Raw genomic sequence first — 23,961 nt, 5'->3', positions numbered from 1 at the left:
CCCTCCCAGAGACGATCCAACACAGAGAAGTTGGATTGGACTATCTCTCCTACCTCGTGTGTGTGTGTGTGTGTGTGTGTGTGTGTGTGTGTGTGTGTTTGAAATGGCAACGTGGCTCTGCCTGCAATCAAACTACACTTGGGGAGGGATCTACACTTGAGGATGAAGTTTGAATTCCTCCCTCTCCCTCCAACCCACACGTACCTTTTTCAGCTGTTTCAGAGAGGATTTCAACTTTGCTCTTGCCTGTCATCATGAAAAGAAAAAAAAATGTAAAAGGAAAAAAGCAAGAGCTGAGGTCAGGCTGAGCTAGTTGCTGCCAGAGTCACCGTGCATGACTCTGCTTAACTGTATAAAAAAGCCTCTAAAAAGCGCCCTCTACAGGAGGAGGCAGGAGAACGATGTGCCTCACCTATGTCAGGAATTTTTAGGCTTTTAATCCTTGCTTAACTCTGCTCGAGTGATTATAAAACGCCTAAAGTCAGACTAGATGAGGCACGTCATTCTCCTGCCTCCTCCTGTAGAGGGCGCTTTTTTAGAGGCTTTTTTAAACAGTTAAGCAGAGTCATCCACGGTGACTCTGGCAGCAACTAGCTCAGCCTGACCTCAGCTCTTGCCTTTTTCCTTTTACATTTTTTCTTTTCTTTTCATGATGACAGTGGTGAGGCTCTGCCTCCCCTGACTGCACGTCCCTGCTGGGCAGTAATGAATTCCTCAAAAAAGAGAGTGTTCCACTGGCTTTTAAAGAGGCAGTGATTTGCCATCTCCTCAAAAGACCTCAATCCATCTGATCTGGACATCTTTCATCCAGTTTCCCTTTATAGGGAAGGTTGTGCAGAGTGTAATTGCATTATAATTTAAAAGGACACTGAATGAGATGGATTATCTTTCAGAGGATTCAGGCCAGGGTTTGGGACTGAGATGGCATTGATTGCACTCATAGATGACTTCTAGTGCAGGGGTCTCCATCCTTGGCCATTTTAAGATTCGTAGACTTCAAGTCCCAGAGTTCCTCAGCCAGCAAAGGTAGTTTTGATTCTACTTTTGCATGAATGTTATATTTTGACAGTTATTTTTTTTAAAAGCCTAGGAACAATCAAGCAAACAAACAAGCATGCCGGAAGTGGCACACAGAGCCATCTCTCTGGGCACAGGAGCCATTGGCCATTGCTCTTCCAGGTTCCTGCACACCAGCTAGCTGATCTTCATGCATACAGGAGTGCTATAAACTGGAAGAGCAGCCACCTGGGGCACATAATTGCACCGGAAAACAGAAGATCATCTTCCTGGCGCATGCACACTGCACCGGGCAGCAGTACTTCTGGTTTCCGGCACATGTCCACACGCCCCCATTCGGCACTCATGCTAAAAAGTTTCACCAACACTATATTCTGGGGAATCTTGGCAGGGGAATTCTGGGAGTCCACATCTCTTAAAGTTACCAAGCTTGAAAAACATTGATCTATATAGAGTGGCTTCATATTTATTATTTTGTATTGTTTGCGTTAATACAGCGGTCCTAAAATAGATTATTTTTTTCAGTTCCCATTTGAATTGGGATGGAATTGGTCTTTTACTTCCTATGAGGGGGCATATGCATTAATGGCCCACAAATATCAGCGGTGGTTAATTTTTTATGGTTATTGCCTTCTTCAAATTTCAGAGGATGCTAATAAATTTGGCAATGTGAAAAAATTGCACTTATCCCCCTAAAATTATCATAAAGCATTTTATGACCTAATACAAAATGTCATAAAGGATATCCTGTGGTCAACTGTTGATGCTTGACTGTGCTACACAATTCAAGGCAAATATATCTCTGAAATATCTCCCTGAAGCTTTAAGAACTTTTTCAGTGAAGTTCATTAGAAGCTGTGTTTGTGTTGAAAGTATTGAGGAATCTGGTAATGAAATACGTTTGAAACAATGAGTTGTCTTGCAGTACTATAAAATAAACTATCTTTAGCTTACAGGTAAAATGGCAGCAGCAGATCCTTACATGAAAATTAAAATTGATCCTCAGAATCTACAGATTCAGACGCATACCGTGGAGAAGTTGCTGGAACCCCTCATAATTCAGGTAGACCACATCAAGACAAAAGTGGGTTGTGGGATGAGAAATGAAACATGGAACAGTTTTCATTGTATTGTTCATTTGGTATCTGGCACAATTTAGAAAACATACACAGACCTTTGGTTAAAGGAATCTTTAGGCATGTACCCGTTCCCACTGGTGATATGTGAACTCATGCTTGACAATAATATCAGTTTATTACAGTTTTAGATTGATACAAGCAATGTGTCCAGGAGTGCTCTGTGAATACTTATAAATCTATTTTAAGAGTCAGTAAAAGAAAAGCAAAATTAAACTACCTCTATAAAACAACCTGACTAGAATCCGTGAGTAAAGTCCAAAAAGAGCAATCTATGTTTTCTGGGAGTTGAAGTCCACAAGGCTCAAAGTTTCTGAGATCAAGAAACACTGGTCTAGGTAATAAAGTGGCATCAAAAACTATATGAAATGTGATAATGACAATAATATGAAACTAATTTAACCATCATTTACAAACTACAATAGTTCACAGGCAAAGTTACTAAATTTGAGCTTGTTTGATCTGATGTTACAACCATTAGACCAGGGGTGCCAAACTCAAGGTCCAGGGGCCTGTGGAGTGCTTAGATCTGGCCTGCAGTGCCTCTGCCAGCGAAAAGGGAGCTCAGGAAGACTGAGCGGGGCCCTCCTGGGCTCCATTTTGGGCCCCAACAGTCTCCTGCATTCTTCTGCCACTGAAAACAGAGCTTGGAGAGGCTGCATGCGGCCCTCCTGAGCTCCCTTTTCTCTGGCAGAGGGCTGCAGGAGGTCACTGTGGCCAAAAATGGAGCCCAGGAAGGCTATCGTGGCTGAAAACCAAGCCTTGATGAATGACATCGAGCTGGCCACGCCCACCCTGGCTACACACCCCGGCCCCCAGAGGTCAAACACAACCCTGTTTGTGAAATCAAGTTTGACACCCCTGCATTAGTCCGTGGCTGGGTGGGGAATTCTGGGAGTTGAAGTCCATATATGTTAAATGGTTGCTAAGGTTGGGAAACATTAGATGGCTATAAAAAAATTGATAGGCTTCAATGCATGTATGTGACTACCATATGGACCCTTTTGACCTGCTCCCTGCAGATGGTGGGCACTGGGCAGGCTTTTCTGTATGTTTGGAATTCACCATTCTTTCCTGGACATTATATTAATAAATGATTAGTTTTCATTTTATGGCCTAAGCAAGGACTGGAAGAATAATTTTGGCTTGCTGTTCATAGATTGCTTCAAAATCAGTTAAGTTAAATCAGTTAATCAGTTAAACTCAGGTGTCCTCAAACACTTCAGCTCACCAATTCCTTATGACAGTGTTTTTCAACCTTTTTTGTGCAAAAGCACACTTTTTTCATGAAAAAAATCACTAGGCACACCACCATTAGAAAATGTTAAAAAAATTTAACTCTCTGCCTATATTCAATATAGGCGGGTGTTTTTCCCACGGCACACCTTACACTATGTCACGGCACACTAGTGTGCCGCGGCACAGTGGTTGAAAAACACTGCCTTATGAAGTTTCAGATTGTTCATCAATCCCACTCAATTTATTATACAAAAATAATTTAAGAAATACTACTTTAACTAATCGTAGCATGAACAACAACAATGACAACAACAATACCTGGTGACTTTCATCTTTGGGGTTGATATTGATCATTTTGGAGTACCTGGCTGTAAACAGAGCTAGCTGATCTATAAAAGAAATCCTATTATATGTTGTGTTATTTCTATTAAAATTACTTCCCACAAATATATGAATAATCATGAATAATTTCATGTTTCACTGAAATATAATGGGTTTATCCTGGATAGTTACTTTTATTGTGTTTAAAACCTTCTGTCTTCCATCCATATTGCCAAGAAATTGGCTTCTTTGTTCTTTACATAAGGCCATTTTAAAAGTCATTAGTGTATATCTGCAGAAGTAGACCACCTGACCCAGTACAAAAACTGCTGTTTTAATCTGTTTGCCAGCAACTTCCCAATATAGAGCATTCAGCATTCCTTTCCCATAGGATAATTTTTAAAATATAGTTTAATCCTTGCAGGAACTGCTGTGTTTATTATGCTTCTGCCTGCTATAAATGCATTTCTTTCCAAAGCATTTCAATCTTCTTATACAGTCCTCAATGTGTACTTAAAAGCTTGATTTATTTGCAACCTCAATTTATTTTTAATTTTGACATGCTGATGAATTGCAAAACTAGTTTGCATGGATGTTTATCCTCCGACATATTTTAATTATATAGTTTCACATGTTCCAAGTGAAAGGGAGAATCCTAACATGAAATAATGCAATAATAAGTTACATGTTTGATAACTACACTTCCCATAAATTTAAAAAGCAGTTACATTGAAATAAAGCAGCAGAGTTTTAAAAAAGTGAGACGTAATGAGGGTTATGGAGGAAAATGTCCATAACTCCCTGTTCTATTTCAGGACAGTTTCGTGAATTTGCTAGTTTATTAAAATACTATTTCACTTCTCTCCAACAGTTCTCACACCTCAGATATTAGAAATGTAGTTTCATTAAAAGAGACTCTTAAAATGAAAAACCATATTTCCCTTTAACTTAGCATAGCAGAAGAAAAAGGTTTTAATAATCACTGGATAACTTTAAAGTTGTCTTGGAAATCAAAATTAAACTTTAAATAGATCTTGTTGCTCACAGATGCCACCACCTCTTGCATCATTAATTCAGTGGAGTAATTTATGGCCAATTCTCTCTTCCTGTATCCTGGCTGCATTCACACATCACACAAAGCTATAAAGTGGCTCCTTGGTATTTGGCTGGCCTGTTTGGAATTTGGAAACCATGATTTGAGACAGTGTTTCCCCACACTGTGTAAATTACCCCAAATCTGGTAAAAATATTTTTTTTCCTTTGGATAAACACAAGTACACTTTACCCAATTACAACAGGGACATTTAAATTGACTTAAAATGTTCTACTACATTGGATAAAAAGACTTTCTAATAAGTAATTGGGGCAAAGGATGTAAAATGTTTGGGAAATCCTGGTTTAAGTCCCAGACTTCCATGTGGATCAACATCTTCATAAATTATTTAGATGAGAGAATAGAGGAGGATTTCATCAAATTTGCAGATGACACTAAACTGGCAAGAATAGCCAGCACTCCAGAAAATAGACTCAAGATCCAGATGGTTCTGGACAGACTTGAACACTGGGCCCTATCTAACAAAATGAAATTCAGTGTAGAAAAAAGTAAAATTCTACACTTAGGAAAGAAAAATCAAATGTACAGGCACAGATTAGGTGAAACCTGGCTCAATAGCAGCAATGATGAGAGGGATCTTTCTTGGAGTCCCAATGGAGAATAAAATATGAGCCAGCAGTATGTGGCAGAGCCAAAAAAATCCAACAGAATCCTAGGTTGCATTAGCAGTGGGATAGAATCAAGATCACGTGAAGTATTAGTATCACTTTATAAAGCACTTTATAAAACAATGGATGGAAACTAATCTGGGAGAGAAGGAACTTAGAATTGAGGAGAAACTTCTTAACAGTGAGGACAATTAACCAATGGAACAGCTTGCCTTCAGATATTGTGGGCGCTCCATCCAGGGGTGAAATTCAGCAGGTTCTGACAGGTTCTGGAGAACCAGTAGCGGACATTTTGAGTAGTTCGGAGAACTGGCAAATACCACCTCTGGCTGGCCCCAGAATGTGGTGGAAATGGGGATTTTGCAGCATTCTTCCCCTGCCACGCCCACCCAGCCATGCCCACAGAACGGGTAGTAAAAAAAATTGAATTTCACCACTGGCTCTGTCACTGGAAATTTTCCAGCTCTATTCTGATTCAAAGCCTTAGTAAGACCATACTTAGAATTTTGCATCCAATTTTGGTCACCATATTATTAAAAAGATATAGAGACTCTGGAAAGAGTGCAAGGAGAGCAAGAGAGATGATTAGGGGACTGGAGGCTAAAGCATATAAAGAATGGTTACAGGAACTGGGTATATGTCTAGTCTAGGGAAAAGAAGGATTAGAGGTGACATGATAGCAGTGTTCCAGTATCTCAGGAGATGCCACAAAGAAGAGGGTGTCAACTAATTTTCCAAAACACCAGAAAGCAGGACAAGAAGCAATGAATGGAAACTAATCAAGGAGAGAAGCAACTTAGAACTAAGGAGAAACTTCCTAACAGTGGGAACAACTAACCACTGGAATGGCCTTAGAAGTTGTGGGTGCTCCATCACTGGAGGTTTTTAAGAAGAGACTGGACAGCCACTTATCTGGAATGGAATAAGGTCTCTTGCATGAGCAGGGTGTTGGACAAGAAGATCTCCAAAGTCCCTTCCAACTCTGTTATTATTCTGTTAAGATTTATTTTGAAATCTCCAGGAACATGATTAAGCAAAGCATGGCTTAGCACAAGATATGTTGATTTATGAAATAACTCCCTGTTCATTCTCCTCTGTGGGCTGGCTGGAGTGGTGGGAGATGAACGCTTCTTGTAGCATTCTGCTGGCCAAAATGGGGTGCAGGGGCCTGCATGTACCCCCCCCCCCATGCCTCGTTTGGGCTGCCAGAGGCACTGTAGGCTGGTCCTTTGCTATTTCCAGGCTGGCCCCGTGGGGCAAATTTAAGCACCCCTCAGGCTGGATTTGGCTTGTGGGCCTTGAGTTTGACACCCCTGTTCTATGTGGATATGTCGCCGTTATATGCTGACATCACATGCCATGGTCCTTAAGTTGGAGCTTACTCACTGCTGATGCCTCGGCACCTCTTTATTTGATACAGACCCAGAGTGACATGTTTAACTGGAGAAATAAAGATGTGGGTCTTCCCTTTATGTTTTAGGTGACCACATTAATGAATTGCCCTCAGAATCCTTCTGGCAAGAGAAAAGGATGCTCCAAAAGAGCTCGCGTAATTCTTGCTTCTGTGGAAGAAGCTACTTGGAACTTGCTGGATAAAGGGGAGAAAATTGCCAAAGAGGCTCCTGTCCTTATGGAAGAACTGAATGCTGCTCTCCACGAGGTTCGCAAAGAAAGTAAGCCTGCTGGTGCTCAGACAATAATATTACTGCTTCAACAGCTGCATCTTTTCTTTACCTCTTCCAATAATGTATTTTATAACCTCTGTTTGGTTCCCCAAGGATGATTTTTTAAAATTTTTCACGTCCCCAAATAATAGAGACTTCTGTCTGTCTGTTTGATATTATGCTCTTCTCTGCTTAGCAAAACTTGCTAGCAGATCAGATTTGCCCTAAAAAAAGGAAGATCACCAGCTAACCCAGGACATGCATCTGGATCCCATTTTCTAGATCTTGAGTACAAATATGAGATCAGTTGCAGGGAATTTTTGGACCAAAGTTATCAGGGGCCGGTGTGCTACGAGTTCGCCTAGGTTTAGGAGAACCCCTTAGCTAATGTTACAGCTGGTTTAGAGAACCTCCAAATCCTACCCCTGGCTGGCCCCACCCCTCCCAGGAGTCTTCACATGGCTCGTTTTGGATGTGAAGTAAGCAGCCCGCACGCAGGCTCGGGGAGAGGGGGAAATGGGAAGTTCTGGAAGGCCGGAAATGGGCCCGTTTCTGGCATCTGGAGGGCCTCCGGAGCCTGGCGGAAGCAGTTTAAACCCTCTCAGAGGCTTGAGGAAAGCCTCCGGAGCGTGCGGAGCCCCCCACCATGGTGCAGAAGGCCGACTAGGCCACACCCACCAAGCAACCCGACAGAGAACCCATTGCTGAAATTTTTGAAGCCTACCCCTGAATGTTATGAAATAAAGGGATGTGCTATACATCAATCTAACATATCTATGTAAAATCAAAACCACTTCCTAATTTACTTTTACTATGTAAGAATCAGTACTTAATTTTACAATATAGGTAGTCCTCAACTTATGACTGGTCTCTTAGCGACCATTCAAAGTGGACCTACTTTGGGGCTAGTTATGGCCTGGATTCAACATTCCAATGGTTGCCCCCTCCCTTGCGGTCATAAACAAACTCCAGCCACTCAATGGCATTTGTTTAACAGCCACAGTGTTCATTTATTAATTGTTGCAAAAAAGGGTGTACAATTGAGTTGGTCACATGATTGAGCCCTTTTTCAGACCATGATGATTTAAACTGTGATTGGCAGGCTCAGTTATGGTCATAAATCATATATTGCCTATATATACCAATGTGCTTAATTTATGGGCTGTGATACAGAGCAGATTAAGAACAGGGAATGGGAAAAGAAATAATAAGGATGTTCATCCTAGTATTTGCCCAATGTCAGGACATGTGTGTGTGTGTTTGTGTGTTTGAAAAGTCAAGATCACTGCAGCAATTGTGCAATCAAATATCATCCTCCTTTTATAATATATCATGTACAAACTTTTTCATGTTGTTTTTAAAATGCACTATAATTTACTACCCTTACTATTTGCTAATCTTATTTCATAGCAGAAATTCTTGGTTATACTCCAGTGCAGAGAAGTAAGTTCTTCATAATATTTTCTCAAGTCTGACCTCCGAGGTCCCTTCTAGCCCTCGGATTTTACTGTATGTCTACAAACATGTTTTTAATCTTTATAAACTTCTTTCAGAATAGTCCCTTTTTCCGGTTTGCCTTTTATTTTTCCCCCAAGAAAATATGGTCACTACAGTTATGAGGCTTGTTTATAGAATCTCTGAAGTCACGTTTGTTACAGTACTTAAAGCTGCTAAATTTGAAAGTGAATTATTTATCCTCTACTAGTGAAATGATTCTTTATGGCAAGATTGAGGGAGTCACAACATCTTGGTGTGATCCAAAGATAGACAACTCCGATGTAAAGATGGTAATATTGCTAGATGTAAGTTTTCCATTTGGATTCTCAGACCAGTGTTCAATTGTTGTTGAAGTAGATGTTTAATTACCATATAGCCAGAAGCGGATTGGGAACAGATTCCCAGGATAATCACTAGTGCATTTCTTAGTTGGGTCTGTTCAAGCATAGCTGGGATACTTGGCATTTATTTCCATAAATAAATGCCTATATATGGGCTTGGAGATGGCAGCTGTGGCTTGGGTTCCACCTCTTGCCTTGCCAAGTTTGCATGTAGTTCGCTGCTATCATATCTCAAGAGACCTCTTAGATAAACTTTAACTCACAAATGCCATCATGACTTAGGAACAAATCTAGGAGACTTTGACTGCTGTTTTGTTCTTGATCCACAGAGAAATCAGAGCACAGGGATTGGATGCTTTAATGGAAAATACAGGTAAAACCACAGTCCATGGATTAACTCTGATGTATCCGTATTTGAAACATGCATACCTGGGGCTCCTACCAAACAATCTCTCTAGTTTGGTAGAACACATGGGCTTCTCTCTAAGATTGGCATGACAGGTAGTCCTCAATTTATGACAGTGGTGGGTTCCGGATCCCGTTGCAACCGGTACAGTTGCAGCAGGGTCCGACGTCCTCCAAATGAATATGCGTGGTGCGCGCGCATGCATGTTACCTTCCAAGTGACGCCTCTGCAAGCCTCTGCAATGCTACAACTGCTCGGCGGAGCGTCACACAGTTGCTATAAGCGCTATGCGCATATGCAGAGGGCTTTAAAGACAGGTAAGGAGTGCGGGTGGGCGGTTGGGCCCTCCGGAGCACTGTACCAGAACAGTACCCGGTGCTTCGGGCAGGCTCCGGTACCCCCGTACTGGGGCGTACTGCCTGCACCCCACCACTGATTTACAACCATTCATTTACTGACCATTCAAAGTTACAACAGCACCGAAAAAAGTGATTGTGACCATTTTTCATAGCATCCCTATGGTCACATTATCAAAATTCGAATGCTTGACAATTGGCATGTACTTATAAGCCAGGGTCATGGGATCCGCTTTTGCCATTTTCTTTTGATGTGAAACTCAAATTCACTTAACCATTTGCTAACTAAAAAAACCTGCAGTGACTTATTTAACGTGGCAAGAAAGGTTGTAAAATAGGGCAAAACTCACTTAACAACTGTCTTGCCTAGCAATCATAATTTGGGTTTAATTGTGGTTTGAAGATCTCCTGTATTGATCTGAAAAAATGGGTGGGCTTGCTGTGTTTCAGTACAGCTGATTCCCTCTTTTCTAATCTTACTTTTCTTAGAGGTGGAGCTCTCACCTCACAGTCAAGAGGCTGTGAGTTCAATCCTAGATAGAGACAGATATTTCTCTCTCTGGGCACGTTGAGATTATATCTGCTGAATATAACTCCTCCTTGGTGACAGGAAAGGCATCTTGCCATTAAACACTCAGCTCCATTCAGTTGCCTAGGCTCCACCCCACAAGGGATTATATATGTGTGTGCGTGCGTACATGCACGTGCACCCACCCAGCCACACATTCTGTATAAGGATTCTTCTATGTATTGAAGAAAATGAAGCCTCACTTCTTTACTTTCCTATGTTTGAGGAGCAGTAGATCTTAACAGTGTGCTTGGCCCTCATTCATCCAGGGCTCTCAGGCTGCTAACATTGTACATAGCTTTCCTGCTCCACAGTACTCATTTCACCCACACATAATGGAAACCATAAGAGGAATGAAAGGATGATTCTGTTTAAAGAACATGGAAACTCTGCTGGTCTCAGTCTACCAAATAACATACTTAGAATGTTAAGATGGAATAGTAGTTGTTCACAAGCAGAATAAAATAAAACTGTGCGACATGACTGATGAAAAGACAAAATGGTGTAGTTTGTTCAGTGGAAAGGATCTGATCTTTTTTCTCCACAAAAGGAAAATTCTGAAAGCTCATGCTTGCCTGGAAAAAGAAAGTTTTGTTTAGGAAATAACCTAGTTGATAACAAAGCCTCAGTTTCTTATGCTCTCACTCCCAGCTTCTTACTACACCTTGAAGATGTCATGCTTCCCACTTGGGCATGTCAAAAGGAGTCCACTTTTCTGGCAGACTGATTCTGGCCCAAGGTAACATGAAAATACCGTATTTTTTGGAGTATAAGATGCACCTTTTCCCCTAAAAAATAGGGTGAAAATCTGGGTGCGTTTTATACACTGAATACAGCATTTCTGGCCACCCAACAACCCCCCCTTTGCAAAAATGGCCATGCATAACCTTTAGAAGGCTTCCAGAGTGCTGCTTGGGGCTGGGGAGGGCAAAAATGAGTGAAAAACAGGGTGTTCTTTGCGTGTTTCCCCCCCCCAGCCCCCAGGAGCACTCTACAAGCCTCCTAAAGGCTGCGTATGCCCTTTTTTGACAAAAATGGGTCCGTTTTTGCAAAAAACAGGCCGTTTTTGGGAGGACTGCAGAGTGCAAAAACTTTTTTTTTAATTGTCTCTTCAAAATCTTGGTGCATCTTATACTCTGGTGCATCTTATACTCCGAAAAATAGGGTAGTTTTTTGTGGGAAAATGAAAGATGTCCTGTTCAGACAATCCATGGCACAGGGAAGAGATGGCTTGAAGCAGTGGTGAAATCAACTTACCTTTGCTACTGGTTCATAAATGTGAGCATGCGTAAAACCTTCCGTGCATGCGCTGAGCGTCAAAACGGGACAAGCCTGCTACCGAGTGTGCCTGCAAAGGAAAGTAGAATAGTGAGGGGGGGGGAAATCCATTTTGCCAGGCGATTTAGATTAGCTAGAAAGCAGGAAATCCGACGATTCTAGCTAATATAAATCATGTGTCACAGCTCATCTTCAAAAATACCATTTCACCTGAACTGGTAGCCTATTTACTACCAGTTCGGGTGAACTGGTCTGAACTGGAAACATTTCACCCCTGGCTTGAAGTCCTTCTTTTTATTTTCAATTTTTCAATAGATTGGTCAGCCCATGGATTGGGAGTGAATGAGGCTGAGAAACTGACCGGCCCATCTCAAACATGTGCATCTGAGTTGCCCAGAGGTGTTTGCAGGGTATAGTATATGATCCATAAGGTCAGAATGTCAGCCATACACATAAAAAAACAGGTGGAGCTACCATCTTGATGTTTTTGACCAATCTTTGTAGACATCTGCGTGGGCTTCTTTATATTCTCTCTATTGTTGAGGAAGGCTTGAGCTGGAAGTTAAATGTTTAAGATGCCGCTCTGCTAGCAGTACTCCGTGTGCCTTGTAAATTTCAAAATTGCTTACAAGACTTGGCAATTATAGACAGGTATGAGAAAATCACTTTTTTGAAGCACAAGCTATAACTCTACCTTGATTTTTCTTCTTCAAGGCAGTTCAGCTGTGGTTCTCAAGACTTTGCTAACAATCCATCCTCCACCCAGTGATTGGGATCTGTGGCTGATATTAGGCTAGCTTGTGTTTACAGCCATGATGCATGGCTTATTGGCATTCTGTACAGATGATTTGTGTGTTTTTACAAGGATGCCTGTAGTTGAATGAGCCAAAGGTGGAATGCATTGTAAATTATAAATAGAAAGAGCAGGCTAGGGCAAGCAAGACAGTGGCCTCCTTCAAACAGCTTTCCAGATCATTCCCTAGGATATATTCAAAAACAGTGATGGTGCAGCAAGGTTAATTTTAGATACATGACTCCTTCGCCCAGCTATGTGTATTATTTCAAGTGTAAAACACAGTACTAAAATTTTATATCTCTCCAGTTTACCACTGTTCTGTTTTCATTCTGTTATATTAAAGCAGAAAAAAAGGAAAAGGAAGAGAAACCAATATAAGAAGGAAATAATATAAGAATAATATAAGAAGGAAATGTTGTGACCTTCTTTTGAATTTAGGAATAAAAACATTTTTTTTCTACTTCTTAGATGCATAGCATATAATCTTGGGCATAAGAGAGTAAATGGTTGTTTTGTTATAGAAAATAATTCTTTCCTCAAAGTAAAAAAGATACAGAGTTTAGGGAATTCTCTTCAGTCCTTTATCAGTAATGGTCAAATGAGGAGTCTGTATTTTCTTTTGTGTAAGGAAGTAATAATTTGCATCTCTGTGTGTATCTGTTTGCCTCTAAGCCTCTAATCAGGGGAATAGAGAGGGGTGGGATTCTACCGGTTCGGACCGATTTGGACAAACCTTTAGCTCTGAAGATCAGCTGGGAGTGAACTGGTTTGCTCCCACGGGGAAGTGGCCCCGCCCCTGTGCTTTACCTATGCTTAACTTCTCAGCTGAGTCGCGCTGTTTTCCTTCCCAAGCAGCAATCCAAAATGTAAGTATTCTGTAAACTGTTCACACATGTGCAGCATGTGTCTTTGTGCGTGCGTAAGCAAAGCGCTTGTGCGCAAAGCACATTCTCAGTGAATAGGTAGGTTCTCAGTGTTAAACCGGTAGGAACCCACCCCTGGAAATAGATATCATTTGTCCTTTGTGTCTCTGCTATGCCCATGTGTTGTGTCTCTGTGAGTTCACTGGGAAGTATGGAACAGGTTTTCATATGCTCTGCTCCGGATCCTAGGTCTGGGTGGGCGGGATTAGAATGGAGCAGCCAGCAGCATTGTGAGCTATTACCCGAATGCCTCTCCCATGGGGATGGGTTGGGACAATTGTTTTCTGGATATTTTTCCCTGTCACAGTTCAGTCCAGTCCACTTTGAAACTGGGTCTTCCTTTCTATAGCTTCTTACCCATGGCACTTGGTTCGATTCTTTTTGGGTTTGGAGGATTGGCCTGCTGAGAGACATAGACCTAGGACTTTTTCTATACACTTATTTTTCGTAGTATAAGACACACCTTTCCCCCCCTAAAAGAGGGTGAAAATTTGGGTGCATCTTATACACCGAATGTAGCCCCACTCACCGACCGCCCCCCACCCTTTGGCATCTGTCTCCCAGCAATGTATCTCCATGCCGCAAATGGAGAAAACGGGACTTGCTGAGGTGGCAATAGGCTATGGCAATCCCTGCAGCCTGAAACAGCTAATCATCGGGAGACCCATGCTTAAACTGAACTTGAAAGTGAAACTTGCTGGGAGGCAGAGGCAGATTTTTTCCCCTTCTAATCAGGCTAAACTGAAATAGCCTGTTTGCTGCAAGGAGGTAAGTCAATAACTATAAATGCCTATAGAATGTTCAAATTATTACTTATTTTTTAAAGACTGCTTTATTATTGTTCTAGACAACTTAACAAAATGAAGAAGCTTTTTAAAATAAATGCTTGATCTGAAGAGTCCCAGTGCTATTGTATCTTCTTTTAAATAGCAGAGAATAACGTATACTCCCAGAAAGCCGCATCAATTTTAACAGCATCTGTACAAGTATAGTCTGAAATGTAACACCACAAACAGTGTATATCGTCTGTACTGTTTGCTGTTTGGTGCAAGGAGGCAAATTGCCGGGAGGCAGAGGGAGATTTTTTTTTCTCGTTTTCCTCCCCAAAAGCTAGGTGCGTCTTATACTTCAGAGCATCTTATACTCTGAAAAATATGGTAATTGTTTCCGGTATCTTCATTGATGTGGGGGGGGGGGAGGGAATCATGTATATGTATGTGCCTGTCCAGCAACAATTGAGTATGGTTGAAGAAAAGATACTGCAGTCCCAGCAGTGACCTCAGCATGTGTGCAGAGCATAGACTTGCTCGCTCTGTTCCCATCTCTGCTTATTTGGGAAGCACTCAGGGTTGGGGGTCCAAGATCAGTTGCAGTGCAGCTAATGCTGAAGGACTTTTGATAGTTTACTTTCAATCTAAATATCCCATGTTGCCATGGTTTTTTTTGACCCACATTGTGACACAAATAAAATAGAGATTCAATTGCATTGTTGTATCCACATCTTGATTTATTTGATCTTCCTGCAGGAATCATCATCATTATTATTAATAATAATACTAGGTGGACATTCTGTGAAATGTACCATATTTTAGATGACCTTCCCTGTTGTGGATTAGTGACAATATTTATATGAAAGAAATGTACAAGAGAGTTACATGAGACAGGACTAGTTTTAACATGAAGCAAGTGAAATACAGTAGCTACTCTGGGCAGAAGATTATAGAGGAGGTACCATTTTCTTCCTGCAATCTCCTTTTATATCTGATTCAAAAATGGAACAGGGGATCGGTTCAATTTATTTCTTTCCCCAAAACAACATAAGTTATCTTCATGTAGCACTAATAATAGGAAAGGAGATGACAAGCCAGGCTCCTGCAGGCACAGCCAGCTATAAGAACTGAGCATGAAAAATTGAAAATGCGAATAGAATGAAGATGAAAGAACTCACCTACTATACCTGTTGGAGTTAGGCAATTTTGTGTTATGTAGAGTTCTGCTTCATCCCTCATTATCTGTAATTGAATGGCATCTAAACCAGTTCTTCAGTCAATGAAGCCATATTGCAGAAGAGGATAAAATTTAAAGAGTAGCCTAAGAGCTTTGATTTTATTTTAAAGTGAGATGTACTTTTCACTTTCTTCCATTTCTTGAGCATTGCCATTATACAATATATGGCTCCTAAATGGTGGGATGAGGGCATAGTATGTCAGTTTGCAAAGCGTCTCTAGCTCAGAGATTCTGGCTTGCATAGAATGACGAACATGCTTGGGGTAAAACTGGGCTTTGATTGCACTTGTGACTTATTTGTCCAAATGTCTCCAAAATGACCAGGACTGTCCTTAACAGTAGTATGGAATGCTGTGTGTGGCACAAGGAGACCTGAGGCTGATCACCTTGGTCTGCAGTTCTGTACAATGCTTTGGTTGGCTAAATCCATGATGGGTGGTGAAGGTCAGAATCTGGGGTCCATCTGAGGGTGCCCATAACATATACATACACATAAGGGACACAGTGTCTCAGGGGCTAAGACACTGAGCTTGTCGATCGGAAAGGTCGGCAGTTTGGCAGTTCAAATCCCTAGCACTGCATAACTGACTGAGCTCCCGTTACTTGTCCCAGCTTCTGCCAACCTAGCAGTTTGAAAGCATGTTAAAATGCAAGTAGAAAAATAGGGACCACCTTTGGTGGGAAGCGTTCTGTGGGCCTTCGGCGTTTAGTCATGTTGGCCACATGACCATGGAGACATCTTTGGAAAGCCCTGGCTTTTTGGCTTTGAAATGGAGATGAGCACAGCCTAGAGTTGGGAACGACTAGCACATATGTGTGAGGGGAATCTTTAATTTATAACATACACATCCCCTGTCCTTTTACGTTATCCACTGTCTCCAATTCAGGGGCTTTTTTGGGAGATGTCAAACAAATCAAGATTGCAACTCCAACTATGCTATTGAAGCCCTACTCCTCTCTAATGGACGTAAAAAAGGTCTGAGGCTTTGATCACAGGGCTGTAGTCACCATATTGACTTTCATTTTTCTTATGGATAACCTAGCTCCAGTTTCTTTTTCTTCTTTCTTTGTGCTCTTTTTCTGCACCTTGTATATATACCCCATTAGAGAATAGTGTTGTAATGGGTTTGTAAAATGTGTACTAAAAGTGGACTATGTTGTCCAAAATGAAAACTATAGAAGTGTTTCCAGAAAAGGTTATGGGTTTATTATTGTGACTTTTTTACAAATATTTTAAGGAAATGTTATATGTTACATGTAACCATTTTTCTTTCCAAACTACTTTAATTTTAAGGTCTAGTTAAAAAGGTTTTTTGTAAAAAAAAAAAAACAGTAAATAAGGAAAGACAGTAGAGTTGCAAATGTCTTTTGATTGCAAGAGTAGGACAAGACACCTATTCATAGCATGTAGTATCTTTTAAAAGTTATCCAACTACTGTATTGTTAGCTAATAGAAATGAAATGGATTTTGTGCTGCTTTAACAATCATTGTAAGGCTAAAAGATGCTGTAAATTACTAGTTAGCAATAATATGAGTATACTAGGATATAAGGATCAAGATGTTACCATGTGTCTTCCCAGCTTCCTTTTGCACATGGTGCCAGTCCTACAAAATAACAAGGATTTCATATGTCTAAAACTAAAAAATAATACTGAAAGGTTATATTTCAGATTTTTTTTTAAAAAATGGGAATACTGCAGTGGAAATCTATAAAAATAGAATTATACATATGCATCTCACAGAAATGCTAGATACAGTTAATAATAGCTGGAACCAAGGTATGGTGATTTTAATCTTTGGGCGGACTTCCTGGGGGCGTGGCCTGTTGCCGAGGAGGGCTCCACCGAGCTCCTCAGAGATCTGGTCTGTATATCTAAATAAGATCATAGATAGCACCCCTTTTTGGCTAAGAAAGGGGCAGGGAGGATAGCTCCGTAGGCTAGGGTCTATTCGTAAGCCACAGCCTTTTTCTTTTTTCGGGCTGTGGAAAGAGATTAGATCCAGCCGGAGCGGAGCTCTTATCTCCAGCCATTTCTTCTCAGCTGCCTTTTTTTTTTAGGCAGCCCCAGACAGGCTAGCCCCCCCCAGGACAAAACAAAGTTTTTTCAAGCTAGAATTGATACGGGCGGGTCCCACCCCTGTGAGATTTATGCTTTTATTACTATCTTAAATACCAGCACCATTTGTCTTAGAGACTTCTTTGTTCTTTGTCTAAATGGACTTCAAAATGGCGATTTCTCTCCGTGGATGATTGATACTGGATGTACTTAGCCGGTTTTATCTTCCTGCAGACCGCTCCTTAACAAAATAAACTCTTCTTCTTTGGAAATAGAGGGGAGCGAAGCGCTGCTTACTTGTTTATTTATTATGGCACCCAGGTCAAAGAAGCGTCTTGCTACAAATGTGTCTAAAGAATTTAAAGAATCTTTACTGGAAACACAGCCTTTGTCTCCTATGCCCTCTACTGGAGAATTTTTAACACAGGAATATCTCTTTAAAATGTTTAATGCCTTTAAACAAGAAATTAAGGATTTTGTATTGGAACTATATGATGATTTAAAGTCTAAAGTTAATCAGATGAAGGCGAATATGTTTGCAGCCGTGTCTGCCCTGTCAGATTACTCTGCTGAAATAGAGAACAAATTGGAAAGTCTGGAGAAGGCTAATTTTAATTTGACTACCAATATTCAAATTTTACAACAAAAAATTAGAGACACTGAACAACAGCTTATGATGATAAATTTTAATAGGAAGGCATTTGCAATAAGAGTCAGAGGATTCCGTGAAAAGGAGCAAGAGAATTTGAAACAGACCTTTGCTGAAGCCTTCAGCCATGCGCTGGGAAGCCCGGGACTTAACTTTGATTGGCAGATTCGGAAAATCTATCGCCAGAACTCATTGATAGCGGAACAGCGACAGCTCCCGAGGGACATAATTATACACTTCTCTACAAAAGAATCTAGAAATGCGATTGTACAAAAGTTTCATAATAACAGTTTCCGAGTTGACGGCCAGGACCTGATTGTTTTCAAAGATATTCCTTTTCAGATGCTGAAAGCAAGAAGGGACTACACCTTTTTAACTAAGGAGCTTAGGAGTCAACAGATTCGATACAGATGGGAGGCCCCTGCCGGTATCACGGTTACATTTGAGAATCAAAGATTTCGTCTTAACTCTGTTTCGGAGGCTCAAGATTTCTATTGTAGGACTCTGAAGGCGGGACTTCCTGACGCGCTTGGAAGAGAGGAGAGACAAGCGGAAGGAGAAGGCAAGCGGCCGGCCATGTGGCTGCAAGATGGAGGGGGTAGCCCCTCCTCCCTCGGAGAAGCAGAAAAATGGAGATCGAGAATTTAGACATTTTAAAATGCTTGCTAAAGTTGAGGACTGAATGGGGGTTTGAGACCCCTCTCCGGTAGAAAAAGCGGACTAATTTTTATCAGAAGGGAAAGCTGGGTGAAACTACTTTGAGCTAGATTTTAAATTAACGTTAGCATAAATTTGATAGTGGTAAACATCAGACAAGCAAGGGATGAGGGTAAAATTTACGTTGTTTAAAGCTTATTAGAACAGAAAGCTGGTTGGGATTATCTTAAGATAAGTGTAAAAAGAATGTGGAATGATTTATGTTGTTTAAACTTTGTTAGAAGGGACTACTTTAAAATAGAAGGTTAACTGACTCTTGCTGAAAGTATTATTTGAATATGTGGAATGATCCATGCTATTTAACTTTTATTTGAAGGGAAAGTTGGTTGAAATCGCTCTGAGCTACATTTTAAACAAATGTTAGTATAAATTTGATAGTGGTAAATATCAGACAAGTAAGGGATGAGGGTAAAATGCATGTGGAATGAACTACGTTATTTAAATCCTATTAGAAGAGGAAGTCGGTTGGAATTACCTTAAGATAGAAATTGATTCCTGTGTAAAGTAATATTTGATCTACGCTGCTTGATCCATGCTATTTAACTTTTATTTGAAGGGAAAGTTGGTTGAAATCGCTCTGAGTTACATTTTAAACAAATGCTAGTATAAATTTGATAGTGGTAAATATCAGACAAGTAAGGGATGAGGGTAAAATGCATGTGGAATGAACTACGTTATTTAAATCCTATTAGAAGAGGAAGTCGGTTGGAATTATCTTAAGATAGAAATTGATTCCTGTGTAAAGTAATATTTGATCTACGCTGCTTAATTTTACTAAGAAGGGGAAGCTTGGCTAGACCATTTTGAACTACTGTTTGAAAAGGGGGTTAAGAAAGATCATTTACGCTGTTCAAATTTTACTAGAAGGGAAAGTTTGATTACTCGTCTGTAAAGTTATATTTGAATATATGGCATGAACCACGTTGCTTAAATTTTATCGGAAGGGATCACGAGGTTTAGGAAGAGGAACGGGAGAATCTACAGAAGGTCGGGGTAAATAGCAAAGAAGTAAGAGACGAGAATAAAATATAGATAGAATGATTTATACTATTTAAGCATAGATAAAGATGGGGGGCTGAGATCAACACAAAGAGTGGTTTCTTATTTTTTTTCCTCTTTTTTTTTTCTTTTCTCTTTTCTTTTCTCTCTTCTTTTTTTTCTGTTTTTCCTCTTTTGATATATTACTTTTATTTTTTTTAATCCATATGTATACAAGATATTTTAGACAGAAGGTAGTGCCAGATGTGGGCCCTGGGAAGTCGGGAGGATTAGGGATGGGGATTTGTGGGGGGTGGGGTGGGGGGGTGGTAACATAGTCTTAATAAGAACAAGAATGTATTTATATACGGCGGTTCCTTTTTTTTAAATTTTTTTTTCTATTTTTTTTTCCCTTGGTTCATTTTATCAGATCAAACAACACTCGAATAAAGGCATACACCAAGGAGGGAGGTAGAGGGAAAGAAGAGGGAGGAGTAAGGAAGGAGTAAGGGGAATGTAAGGAGGGTGTCCGGGGAGTAAGGGGAGAAGGAAGGCTTGAGGGGAAAGGGAAGTAGGAGGGGAGTGTTAGAGGGAGAAAGGAAAGTTGGAGGGGGTAGATGGGGTGTATGGAGGATGGAAGGGTTAGGTGGGGTTGTGAATGATGAGTTGTGTTTCCTTTTTATTTGTTCGTTTTATTCCCTTTTTCTTTCTTTTTTTTTTCTTTTCCTATAGTAAATACCCTGTATATAAGTGATTGTAAATGGAATGTGAAAAATGAATAAAATATATTTAAAAAAAAAAAATCTTTGGGCAAATACATTTATTTTCACCCAATACCCATTTGTTTTCTCCTAAGATAAATTGGTATTTTTATCCTTTTAATTCTTCTAGATCTAATTTGCAAAGACTTGAATGTATTTATAACTTTAAATCTAAAGTTCAAACCAAATAATACTGGCAATAATATTTATAGCTTTTATATATGACCAGCATATGTGTGTGTGAGAGAGAAAATATGAGCTGGGAAAAAAATAGACAAGTGGCAGTTTTGTCCACCTTCAATTTTAATTCTGCCCTTGCCTTATGTTTCTGTTGTAAATAGCTTTTCCAACTTCGTCTTAGAAAAAAAGGTTGCGTATTAGTACCAATAAAGGTTTCTCTAGAAATACAATAACCACCTTCAGGAAGTATATTTCTTCACCATGGGAGGATGAGAGTTCAGTTTCCCTTCACACACTCTAAATCCCAAGATTATGTTATTTTTATAACAGGGTATTTAATTGGGCCCTTAGAAAGAAGAGAGCTTGCCAGATCAGGAGGACATCAATAATTCTGCAATGAGATGATGGTCAACAGATGGGCAGACATATTCTTCATCAAAAAAGAACACATTCTCTTGCCCTCTCCTCCTTTATGATGACAGGGCAAGCATAAAATAAAATGGCAGTGCCAGATAAAACTTATAGTAGCAGACAATGTACCAGGGAACCAATGTGAAAAATTAAATCAGCCTGAGGGTACTTTTAATGAGGGGTACAACTGCATTTGAAGTCTTGGTATATTCATGCCATGAAATTATTTAGCTAGAAAACGATGGTGTTTGAGTTGTTGCTAATATTATTCAGAAACTTTACAGATGCTAAGCTGAATGTCTCAGAGTGGGCTGCAGTTTTCCTGACAGAAAGAACAAAAGTTTTATAACTCCTAGGGGGGAAGGATGGGCTTCAAAAATTGCAGCAATGGGGGCTTCCGGGGCTGATGTCACTACAATACAACATGCAATCTTGGAGCTCCAGGATTGCTGTTGAAATCTCTGTTGCTGGACGGTCCTTTTTGGACCTAAACCGTCCCGTAGAGACAGTGATAGAGAAGAGTATGTCCTGCTGATCTCAGGAGCATCTCAAAGCCCCTAATCGATCCAGGAGAAGCTTTTTTTTGGCTACAAGAGAAGCAGCTAATGATGCTGCACAACGTTGGGACAGCCCCCTGCAACAGAAACAGTGCAGGAGAGTGTGTGTCAAAATTGGCGAGATAAATTTTATTATTAGAGAAGAGAACACCTAAAAAGAAGTAGAGTAAAATTAAAATTGAAGATAGAAGAGAGCAAGCGGCGGATTAGCTTGAATTAAAACTATTGTGTTATCTTTTTTTCCCCTTTAATTTCTTTTCTTATCTATGGATGGAATTTTTACAAATGCCTCTTACTTTTAAATTGGACTGGTCCTTTTTCTCCTTCTTCTATTTTTTCCCCATTATTTGTATTTGTGGACTAAAAATCTCTTTCCTCTAAATGCTCGGCCGGATCGAAACTTTTAAACACTTCTTTTTCCTATTCCTAAATTCGGAGTTTAAAGAGGTAGCTAAAAGTAGAGAAAAAAGAAGTAACACTGCCATCTAGAGACTGGAGGCTTGGTTACATCTGTTATCTCAAGGTTTTGCTTATTGAAAGAGACAGAGAGAAAACACTTCTTGTTTATACAGGTGTTATTTTGGAGTAACACTGAATTTATTTGAAACCTATCAAAAGTCTTGGATGTCCTAATGGCAGTGTTTACAACTTGGAAAGATTGCGCAACATGAAGAAGTAAAGGAATTAACATTGCAAAAAATTATGTTAGAAATTCAAAAAATCCTAATAAGCACAGAAATAATAGAAAAAATTCTGGAGTTTATAGAACAAAGAACAGAAGGAATGGAGGGAAGAGCTGAGAATATTGATGATACAATGATGAAAGTTGAAAAAATTGCAGAAAAACATGGACAAAGTGATGAGAAAATTGCTGATTCTGACAGTAAACTGAGAGAGGAGGGAAATGATACGTGTGGAACACTAAAAGAAGAGGTAGACGAACTGGAACTCTATCTCATGCTTCAAAACATAGATGAAGAAAGGGGAGAAAACTTGGCAGAAACAATGAGAGTATTTTTGGTAGAAGCACCAGTGATAACCAAAGCCCAGCAGATGGAGGGTCTCGAGTCTTTACAAAATATGCAATGAACAACAAGGTGTCAAGAGAAGCTCACATAAGACTTATCAAGAAAATATTTAGAACGCAGATTCTACAAATGGCAAGAGATATTGGACTGCACTACTACTGGAAGGATACAGGATGATGAAATGAAATGTCACAACAAAACTAAGCTAAACTTAGTTAAATTTTAAGTATTATGTATAAGACAAAGTAATAATAGTTATAGTTAAACAAATGATTAAAAATGGTAATAATTCATTTATATATACTAGATTGACAATATGGAATTTTATATGTTGTAAGTGAAGACCATGGAGATGATGTGGAAAAGCATTTCTCTTATAAAAGATAAACAATTCTATATAGAATAGAATATAAAGATGTATTACCATTGGATGAGTCCAAGATGATGTAATGAAATGCCATAATATAAATTTACTTTAAATTTAGTATGTAATAATAGCTATATTCAATGAATGTTTAATAATCATAATAATTGTATACATATATATTAGATTGATAATATGAGCAATGGAATGTGCTGAAATACGTAAGCTGATATATGATATTAGAGAAACTATTATAATATAATAATAATGTATACAAATATACTTGATTGATAATATGTGACTTTATATAAAATTTAAGGGATGACTATGGAAAGGAAGCACAAAAACCTTGTAACCAATCGACACACTGTATGGAATGGAAGATCATTTTTATGTTATGTGTTGTGTTTGTTTATATTTGTTTAAAAAATAAAAACTTTAACTAAAAAATTTGCAGGAATGAGTTCGCTGCCCCGTGGCTGGGTGGGTGTGGCCATGGGGGGCGCGGCATAGTTGGCCTTCTGCACCATGGCCGGGAGTGTGTGTTTGCCCTCCCCAGGCTCCGGAGGCTTTTCTCGAGCCACTGGAAGGCAAAAACTTCTTCTCCCTGCCTCCAGAGACCTTCTGGAGACTGGAAACAGGCCCATTTATGGATTTCCATAACCTCCAGTAGGAGGTTGCATGTATGTGCAGAGCAGCTAGGAGAAGTGAACAACGGAGGACAAGGAGTCAACTCAGGAAGCAAATCAAATGTGGACGCTGAATGGCCCTTCCCTGGCTGGGGAATAAAGAGAAGGAAAGGGGAGTGGTGGCCGTAGGAGACAACAGTTCGTATTTCTAGAGATTTTGCTTATTGTGTTTTGTGCAACAAAGACTGCCTTGCCAAAACTTTATTTGCAGCCTTTTGACTGGGAGTGGTACCTATTTATCTACTCACATTTGCATGCTTTTGAACTGCTAGGTGGGCAGGAGCTGGGGCAAGTAAAG

The 23,961-nt window shown here is 39.9% G+C and overlaps 1 protein-coding gene across 1 annotated transcript in view; it reads left to right on the top strand.

Annotated features, from left to right (window-relative positions):
- Nucleotides 1–1,978: 1,978 nt before the first annotated feature.
- The window catches only part of CTNNA3 (catenin alpha 3), an 878,552-nt gene continuing 856,569 nt past the window's right edge, over nt 1,979–23,961 (top strand). Inside the window, exons 1-2 of the mRNA XM_032232234.1 lie at nt 1,979–2,080; nt 6,916–7,108. Of these exons, the coding sequence (XP_032088125.1) occupies nt 1,979–2,080; nt 6,916–7,108 (295 nt within the window). The remainder of the gene's footprint in view (nt 2,081–6,915; nt 7,109–23,961) is intronic.

The sequence above is a fragment of the Thamnophis elegans genome, chromosome 15, assembly GCF_009769535.1.
Source record: "Thamnophis elegans isolate rThaEle1 chromosome 15, rThaEle1.pri, whole genome shotgun sequence".
NCBI classification, from domain to species: Eukaryota; Metazoa; Chordata; class Lepidosauria; order Squamata; family Colubridae; genus Thamnophis; species Thamnophis elegans.
The sequence above is the reverse complement of the archived record's forward strand: the minus strand, read 5'-3'. Positions and strand labels throughout refer to the sequence as shown.